This window comes from Octodon degus, unplaced genomic scaffold, assembly GCF_000260255.1.
Source record: "Octodon degus isolate 3935 unplaced genomic scaffold, OctDeg1.0 scaffold00076, whole genome shotgun sequence".
NCBI classification, from domain to species: Eukaryota; Metazoa; Chordata; class Mammalia; order Rodentia; family Octodontidae; genus Octodon; species Octodon degus.
In genome coordinates this window covers 7,177,309-7,186,413 of record NW_004524652.1, presented here as the reverse complement: position 1 = coordinate 7,186,413, position 9,105 = coordinate 7,177,309, and the positions used below count along the sequence as shown (strand labels likewise).

The following is a 9,105-nucleotide window of genomic DNA, read 5'->3' as shown; positions in this document are numbered from 1 at the left end:
TGCTAAATTGCCTAGGCTAGGTTGGGTGGGGCACACCTGTAATCCCAGTACTCTGGAGGCTGAGGCAAGAACATCGGTTCGAGTTGAGACCAGCCTGGGCTATAAAGTGAGCTCGAGGCCAGCCTAAACTGCATAGAGAGACCCTGTCTCAAAAACACAAAAACCAAACAAAAACAAATTGCTCAGTCTAGGCTCAAACTTGACATCCTTCTGCCCCAGCCTTACAGAATGTTGGGATTACAAGTGCGTACCACCACACATAGTTGTCACTCCTGTTTACGAAGAGGCCCTGGGAAGCCAGGTATGATGGCACAGACCTGTAATCCCAGCACTCAAGCTGAGGCAGGAAGATTTGGGTCAATTTGAGGCCAGTTTGCACTATATAAGTGAGTTTAAGGCCAGCCAAAGACAAAAAAGGAGGCCCTGGGTCCAATCTGCAGCACCTCGGAAATGAAACAAAAACCTTCTAATGGAAATTAGAATTATGATGTGTTTTTTTTCAAAATTTTATTGATAAACAGATAGCAATGAGACAGTTTCAAATCAAATCGGAAGTACAGTTATGATGTGTTATTGATGAGAATGTAAAATAGTGGCAATTTCTCAAAAGGCTGAATATAAAGTGACTGCATGACCCTGCAATTTCACTCCCAGACATATACTCAGAGAAATGAGGTCACTGGTCCCACAAACCCTGAACACCTGCACCCATAGCTGCAAGCAATTCCTAACAGTCAAGGACGACCCAAGTACCCAAACGTGATCTTTCCAGACAATGGGATATCATTCAGTCATAGAAAAAAATTGAATGCTGATATATACTAAAACATGAGTGAATTTTGAGCCAGGAATGGTGGTGTATGCATGTAAATCCCAGTGCTCTGGCAAGCTGAGGCAGAAGGATTGCAAGTTCAAGTCCTGCCTAGGAAATTTAGTGAGACTCTGTTTCAACATAAAAACATAAAAAAATGTAGGGGATGTAGTTCATACAAGGGTCCTAGGTTCAGTTGCTAGTGGTGCAGAAGAAAAAAAATGAGGAGGGTAAATTTAGAAAGCATTACAGAGTGGACAAAACTATCACAGCAGACCGTATTATCTGAGATGTCTAGAAAATTCAAATCCACGAGCCTGACGGTCAGTGAGTAGTTGTCTAGGGCTGGGATGGGGGGATCGGAAGGAGATGGAGGGCTTGGAAGGTGTTGGGTAAGAGAATCAGGGGCATGGAGAATGATGAAACATGCTGAAATTGATTTTGATGCTGTCTTAAACCACAGCAAATAGCTACAAAGCATTGAATTGTACACTTAAAAAGGTGACATTTTATGTGCTGGGATTATAGGTGTGCACCACCACACAGAGGTTTTTTTAATCATTTATTTATTTATTTGGTAGAGAGTCTCTGCTGTGCAGCTCTGACTCCCTATGCAGCTCAGACTTGTAGTGATCCTTAGTCTCAGCCTCTGCAGTGCTGGGATTACAGGCGTGAGCCACCACGCCTGGTTTCAGTGGCTGGCACTGCATGCCTGGGGTTCTGCAGCCGGCACAGCATGCATTATTGGGGATCAAACCCAGGTCTTTTGCTTGACAAGCAGGCGCTTAGACTGCTGAGCTATCTCCCCAGCCAACACACTCAGTTTTATTTGCTTTTTTTCCTTTTCTTTTCTCTCTCTCTCTCTCTCTCTTTTTTTTTTCCTGGGGATTGAACTCAGACCCTTGCGCTTGCCAGGGAAGTGCTTATTCTACTGAGCCATCTCCCAGCCCCTCTTTTTCTTTTTTGGTACCAGAAATCAAACTCAGGGACTTGTGCTTGCCAGGCAGGCGCTGTCCTGTTGGACACATCCCCAGCCCTTTATGTGCTTTATATAGCACTAAAACTACTAAAAACATATCCAACAAAACCTCCGGTGGTTTGGCCATGGAAGAACAGAATTTAAAGTCACTAACAGCCTGCAAGAGGAATTGGAGGCTCCTGCCACCTCCTGCCCTAGCTCACCACTTCTCTAATGTGCCTTCATCCATGGGAGAGGCCCGGAGCCTGCTGCCCTGCCTCAGGACCTTTGCACCTGCCATCCCCGCTGGCAGGAATGCTCCTTCCCCAGACCCGCACGTGGCCAGGGTCCTCTCATTATATACATATCAGGTAAACTTAGTTTCTCAGAGAGGACTTCCCTGACCATTCTTTATAAAGTCTTCCCAGGCAACATTTAATCTCATTTTATTTTAAGGCTACATCTTGCTATGTAGTCAGGTTGGCCTTGAACTCCCTATGTAGCCCAGCCTGGCCTTGAAAGTGCAGCAATCCTCCTGTCTCAGCCTCCCTAGTGCTTGGAATTACAACCATATACCGCCACGCCTGGCTTCTATGTGTTTTCACATTGGCATAATGGCTCAACCTCAGTCTCTCTCTCTGTCTCTGCCTCCCTCTCTCTGATACCCGCAGCTGCTGCAGGTTCATGACGTAGACAGCGTGCCTGGGGCCAGCCTCCTGTTCCCCCCTCGGGTCCCCCCTCACCTCCAGCACATCAATGCTCTCCTTCACCCGGACCTTGGCCGACTTGAGGTTCTCCCGAAGCTGCCTGTAGTACGAGGATGGAACAGCCAAGAATTCCGCTCCTCGCTCTCGCAAGTGGCGAATCTGGCGGAGCAGGGCTGGGTTGGTTGCCTGCCGCCCGCCGAGGAAGGGCCCTCCCCGCCAGGCACTGCTGGGCGCACGGCTCGCTTCCTCATCTCCCTGCTTTATTTTCCCCCAGAGCACTCACCACCGCTATTCATTTCACTTAGGCTGCGTATTGGCTCCATAAAGGCAGACACCCCCGTGACCAACGTATCCCCACATCCCTAAAATAGTGCCTTGCACACAACAGGTGCTCAGTAAACACCCAGGAGTGAATGAATAAATGAAGTTGCCAAGATTACACTGTGAAGGGCCAGCCAGATAGCTCAGCGGACTAAAGCGCCTGCTCAGGCAGAGCACAGAGGCCAGGATTCGATCCCAGCGTTCGGTGCCGGCCCCACCCCTGGGGTGCATTGAGATGGTGATTGAGACTGGGCGTGGTGGCACATGCCTGTCATCCCAGCGCTTGGGAGGCTGAAAATAGGAGGATCACTATGAGTTCGATCTCTGTAGTGAGACCCTGAACACCTTGTAGACACCGTACTAAATACATTAAAAAAAAAAAAAAAGATCCCACTGTGAGCTCTTGGCCAGGAGCCCTGTTAGCTCCCAGGCGCCAATGGGATGGTCCAGGCTCTCCTCCTCAAGAGACAGTTACGATGCAGCCTCCCTAAGGGCTCGACGCAGAGACACAGGATGTTGCATTTGGGTAAAAAGACATAACCGACCTTGTAGTCTCATATCCTCATTTCACAGGGAGGCAGCTCAAGCTCAGAGAGGACACTGAGCCCCCCCACCCCCCAAGTCGCACAGCAAGGGGCAGGGTTCCAATCCTTCTTGCTGGGCATCCGCACCCTCTGGAGCCCGGTGTGTTCTGCGGAGACTGAACTCAGGTGGGCGAGGTGGGTACCACCTGCACTGGAGTGGCAGGAGCTGGGCTGGACGCCCTGTGAGCCCCTAGAACCTGCTGTCCCTTTCCCTCTCAGAGATTGTTCCTGGGCTGCGAGAGCGGGGCGGGGGGCCAGGAGTGGGGGGCTCACCGCAGTGATGATGTCCTGGGTCTTGAGAGCAATGTGCTGGACCCCGGCGCCCCCGTTGTAGTCCACGTACTCCTGGGTAGGGAGAAGGTGATCGCTGGGCTCGGGCTCTGCCCCCTCAGCCCCAGCCCTGGGTGCACCCTCAGCCCTCCCCTCCCTGCCAGGGGAGGTCCCACTTGGATCTGTGACTTCTTCCTGCCCGGCGCCGGCTCATTAATGGGCATCTTGATGGACTCCTCATAGTTGGTGACTACGATGGAGCGCAGGGAGCTGTACTCCGTGTGCACCTGTGTGTCATCCACAGACCAGAAACGGTGGAACTGCAGGTTCCTCAGGTACCTGTGCGGGAGCAGCTGGACCTGTCGCCCTGCGTGCCGGCCTGGGAGGGGCGACCCATTTCTACCTTGTGGGCAATGCCCCCAACAAGCTCCAGAGCAGTGACAGCAATCACATTGTACATATCATAGATTTGTCCCTAATCCTGACAAGTGTCCTCCAAGGGCTCAAGTGTCTTGTAATAAAATCTATTTTCTTGTTTTGTTTGAGCCAGGGTCTCGCTATGCAGCTCAGGCAGGCCTTGAACTCATGATGGAGCCTAGGCCAGGGCTCGAACTTGAGGTGATCCTCCTGCCTCAGCCTCCTGAATGCTGGGTTGATACATGTATGCCACTAGGCCCAGCCTCCTCTGGTCTTCTTGGTGGAGTTTTATGTCAACAAATGACCCAAAGGGCTCACATGAACCTGCCTCGGCCTCACTCTCTACCTCCTGCTGGAGCCAGAGGGGGCGAGGGCCTGCCGCTGTGGTGTCGGCAGCCAAGGCTCACCATTCCGAGGCAGACGCCATCTCCTGATCAGGCTGATTTCCCACAATGTGATCGATAATCTCGAGGCCGCAGCTGGGGCTGAGAAAGGGAAGGGGCTGGGGGTGAGAAGGCTGTCCCCATCTCTGCCTCTGCACGGACCCCTCAATAATGACAGCTCACGCTCAGTTGGCCCTTCCTCTGGGCCAGGCACTTTTCTGTGAACTCACAGGCTGTTAAGATGACCCACCCAGGTCAGACGGCTGTGAAGTGACAGAGGTGGGATTTGAACTTGGGCAGCCTGGCGCCAAAATCCCAGCCCCGGGCGGCTCTGTGCGCCTGCTCTGAAAGCTCAGTCCCCAGGGAGGAGAAGAACTGGGACCTTCCCGCCCCACTCACAGCTTGAAGAGTAGAGCGTCCTTGACTCGGGGAGCCTCGAAACCAGGTAGGAAGCTGCCAGTGTAGCTCATCTTCTCCACCAGGGTGTGGGTAGTGTCCCCGTACTGCAGGGGAAGCAGCAGGCGCTGCCCTCCAATGCCGCCCGGCTTCCAGCTGAGCCTGATCCTGACTCCCAAGGCGCTCCCTGTTTCTGAGGTGCTGCCAGCTGCCCCGTGGGGCAGTGGCTCTCCACAGACGCACAGCACATGGAGCCATGGCTTCCTTTCCCCAAGCCCTCACTGCCTGTCGCCTCCCTCTGGAGAGGCCACACTGGAGGGCCACAGAGTGCAGTGCCCAGGGTCCTGTACCACAGTGGGTCCTGACAGCACAGAGGCGTAGGGGACGGGAGGCCAAATGGCCAACTCACCGTCTGCAGCACAGCGAACTTCACCTTCCCGAACTTGTCCTGCTCCACCCACGGTTCCCGTACAACCTTGGCGCCCCGTTCCCGGGCTTTCTGCAGGATAGTCCAAGGGTGGAGCCTGAAGGCTGCACCTCGAGTCCTGTGGCTGCTCTCACTGGGTGGCCTTTAGTAGTCGACTCAATGGGAGACCCCAGCCAGCTTCAGCCCTTACCCCACCACCACACCTGCATCTTGGGCCCATTGGGCAGGTAGGAAAACTGAGGCCCAGGCTGAATCGGGGGAAGGAAGACAAACCATGAGGGAAGTGAGGCTCTCCCCTGCCTGTCACAGCTCACTCTGTGGCCTGGACCCCCTTTCCAGGCCTCAGTTTCTCTCTCTCAAAAGCATGAATTGGCCAATTGTACATGCCTGCCAACCCAGCCACTTGGAAGGCTGAGGCAGGAGGATCACAAGTTCAAGGCCAGCCTTGGCAACTTAGTGAAGTCTTGTCTCAAAATAAAAGGGCTGGGGATTGAGCTCAGTGGTACATTACTCTTGGACTCAGTCCCTGGTACCAGGAGAAAAAAGTTGGGATAAGAACATGCACTTTTTTCTTTTGGCTGACCAAGCCCTCTGTGCCCCGTCCTGCCCTGCCCCATGTGCTGTCACCTGCACAATGTAGTCACAGTCCTGCACCTCGAAGGCGATGTCCTTCACACCATCACCGTGTTTCACCAAGTGGTCGCCCATCTCTGCGGAGGGCAGGGGATGCTGGTGTGGGGCTTCCTGGCCAGGCTTCATCCCAGGTGCCCTTTGCTGAGTCGTGACTCACTCACTTGGGCCCATATGGCCACCCTAGGCCCTCCCTCACCTTTGTTCCAGGGGTTCAGTGGTGAGGAGAAGACAAACACAATCTAAAACACAGGAGAGGGGTGTGGGCAGGTGCTCAGACACGGTCCGCCCTGGAGTACCCCAAGACCCAGCCCCGTGGGACTCCTGGATCCCGGGGTGCCTCCTCCCGCCTCAGTGGGCCCCTGGTCCAGTGGCCTTGGAGCCATCTGGTGCCAGCCCTGCCTGGAGCCTGAAGACCAGGGATCTGCAGAGGAGGCCACTGCTTGAACTCCCTGCTTTGACATCCAGGTTTCCTGGACCTCTTTGAGGCTAGCACTAGGCCAGGCTGGGAAGGAGGCAGAACCAGGAAGGTCTCTGTTACAAGGCTGCACAGAGGTACCTGGAAGTCCACCACGGGGGCTGCCCTGTGCATCTGAGAACCAGCTAGGCTGTGCATTCATTTGAGGGGTACCGGGGATCGGACCCGGGACCTTCACACCGAGCCATATTCCAGCTCCTTCTTGTTTTGAGACAGTATCCTGCCAAGCTGCCCAGTCTGCACTGAAACTTGCAACCCTCCCATCTCAGCGCCCCGAGTGTGCCGCTGTGAGCTCGAAGCAGGTGTGCCCTACGTGGAGGTGCGGGCCAGGCACTGGAGGGACCCACCTGCCCCTGCTTGATCACGTGGCTCGCCACCTCCCGTGAGCCTGTCTCCAGGCCCCGGTAGGCCAGCAGCTCGAAGCCCATCTTGCTGCAGTAGTAGGCAGCGGCCTGGAGGACAGGGCAGGGCAGCTTCTGGGGATGGAGCCTTCCTGGGAACCCCCAGAGCACAGCTCCGCCCCCGGCCGCCTTCCTGCCCGCTCTGTGAGGAAAGGGCTGCTCCTGGCCCTCCGATTACGCAAGAAGGATCCCGCTGCCCCTCCCCTCCCAGGAGCCAATCCCGCGGTGGCAGCCCAGCTGCCCACACGACCCCGCCGCTGCTACCTGCTTGGCATTGCCCACCCAGAAGGTCACGGAGTGGAAGTGGAGGAAACGGCCTCTCTCGGGCTGCAGGAGGAAACAAAGGCGAGGCCGAGACCCGGAATGTGGAGTGGACCCTTGCCACCCCCGTTACCTTACCGCAGCCTCAGATCCTGGGAGGAGCTGAACCCCAATTTTCCAGACCTCATAAAATGCACCTTATGCGGCAAATGGGCTCTGGGGGTTCAGGATGGAGACCCTTTGGGAAGGCCTGTCTGGTTTTCAGGAAGGAAACAGCTTTGTGTTGGAGCAGCGTGAATGTTTGTTTGAAGCTGGATCTCATGATGTAGTCCAGCCTGGCCTTGAGCTCACTATGAAGCCCAGGTTGGCCTTGAACTTGTGGAGTTCCTCCTGTTTCAGCTTCCTAAGTGCTGAAATTACAGGAGTGCGCCACCACGCCCATTTAGCACAGCTTGCATTTAAGGGCGACTTTAACAAGAACTTCTGGACAGGATCGGGAAGTTGATAGGGATTTAAGAAGTTAGTTTTTCAATTGGTGAAGGTGAATCCTGCTAAGGGCAGGGGACCAATCTGAGCCTGCCCACGGGCAGGCGCCAGTCATCCGCTGTCCTTACGCCTCTTGCGCTCTGGCTTGCTGTCCTGGTCTCTGAGTCCTCACCCACGTCTGGACCAGGCCCCCACATTCCTGCTTACCTTTGCTCCTTTGTCACTGTAAGTAGTCTAAGGAGAGAGAAAGGGCTGTGAGAATGAGCAACTCCAACTATGGGGCTTCGGAGGTCTCACCGCTGGCCCTCGTACCCAGAAACCCTTACCATAGTTGGTCTCGGTCGGCTTCCCACCAGGCTGTGACAGGAGGCCTGGGAGTTGCTGGACAGAACTATTTACCACCAGCGGCCAGCCCCCACCTCCTGGCCAGGGGGGCGGGGCAAGGAGGCCCTGCCTGGTGGCTGCAGAGCCAGGGCCACGATGCCTGGCCTGGGCAGGGGTGGTGCTTGTCCGGGTCCACTGGCCAGTCCGGGGCAGAACCCCCAGGGCAAGAAGCCAAGTCCAGGCCCAGAACAAGGGCTGTGATCTTTGCCATCCAGATCCAAAGCTCAGAGGCTTTGGCTGCCTTGTGTGCAGGGGGAGGGGGCAACGTCAGTGTGGCTATTTGGGGGGACTCAGGTGACAATTAGGGGCTGGCCTTGGAGTTCTGCTTGCAAAACCAACACTCTGATTAGACCGAGGCTGAAAGCTTGTGGTCTGAGCTGGTTAGAGGTGCGATGCAGGGGTTTGCAACCCACTCTGCTGCTGACTATGTGACCCAGGAGTTCCCCAACTCCACTGAGCCTCAGGTTCCCCATCTGTAAAATGGGAACAATAATAGCACGAGGGGAAATTCTGTGAACTAAAACTCACGTCTTGGGACTAGGACCCCAGATACAGTGTAAAGTCAGTTAATTTTTATGATTTGTTGTTTCTTTGGTATTGAGGTGGAGATTGGTGGCCTTGGGGACATGGCTGTCGCTGAGTGTTGGATAGAGGTTGTGCTCTTGGCCCTGCCCAGGACCCTGTGGCCCTGAGCACTGGGAAGGTAGAGTGGTGGCCCCGGGGAGCAGGAGGCCCAGGGCTGCACCCCCAGCAGCCCCCGAGTGCTCAGGTTTTGCTTTCTTGAAAGATGGGGGTGACTGCTAGCATTTACCCAGGGGCTCCAGGACAACCCCCTGGACCTGCAGCACACCTGTTCCTATAGACTCTTGTCCCTGCTTTGACCCTGGTGACTTTGACCACCAGCCCTGGGGGTGGGGCCATAGATGTGACTCGTGCAGTGGGCCAGTGGCAGAGCAGGGTTGGGCTGGGAAGCAGGTTATTCCAAGCTGGCGCTCACACTTGAAATGGCTGCGGGGTCCACTGTACAAATGGCAGTCACTGACGTCCCTGCCAGAAAGATGGAAAACTGGGACCTGGAGCCGAAACACCTGTCCCCAAGGCCACAGAGCGGGCAAGAACAGACAGCCATACTCTGCCTATTAGATTTTTTGTTTTTTTTTTTAAATTTGTGTGTGTGTGTGTGTGTGTGTG

General features: G+C 54.9%; 1 protein-coding gene across 1 annotated transcript in view; it reads right to left on the bottom strand.

The window, feature by feature from the left end:
- The window catches only part of Hpd (4-hydroxyphenylpyruvate dioxygenase), a 9,000-nt gene extending 1,062 nt beyond the window's left edge, over positions 1 to 7,938 (bottom strand). The window contains exons 1-12 of the mRNA XM_004635897.2: positions 7,857 to 7,938; positions 7,738 to 7,764; positions 7,048 to 7,110; positions 6,730 to 6,834; positions 6,104 to 6,146; positions 5,902 to 5,984; positions 5,257 to 5,346; positions 4,851 to 4,954; positions 4,476 to 4,553; positions 3,828 to 3,990; positions 3,655 to 3,726; positions 2,513 to 2,635 (exon numbers count right to left, since the gene is read on the bottom strand). Coding sequence (XP_004635954.2) covers positions 2,513 to 2,635; positions 3,655 to 3,726; positions 3,828 to 3,990; positions 4,476 to 4,553; positions 4,851 to 4,954; positions 5,257 to 5,346; positions 5,902 to 5,984; positions 6,104 to 6,146; positions 6,730 to 6,834; positions 7,048 to 7,110; positions 7,738 to 7,764; positions 7,857 to 7,859 — 954 coding nt within the window. The 5' untranslated portion in view covers positions 7,860 to 7,938. The remainder of the gene's footprint in view (positions 1 to 2,512; positions 2,636 to 3,654; positions 3,727 to 3,827; positions 3,991 to 4,475; positions 4,554 to 4,850; positions 4,955 to 5,256; positions 5,347 to 5,901; positions 5,985 to 6,103; positions 6,147 to 6,729; positions 6,835 to 7,047; positions 7,111 to 7,737; positions 7,765 to 7,856) is intronic.
- Between the last annotated feature and the right edge of the window lie 1,167 nt (positions 7,939 to 9,105).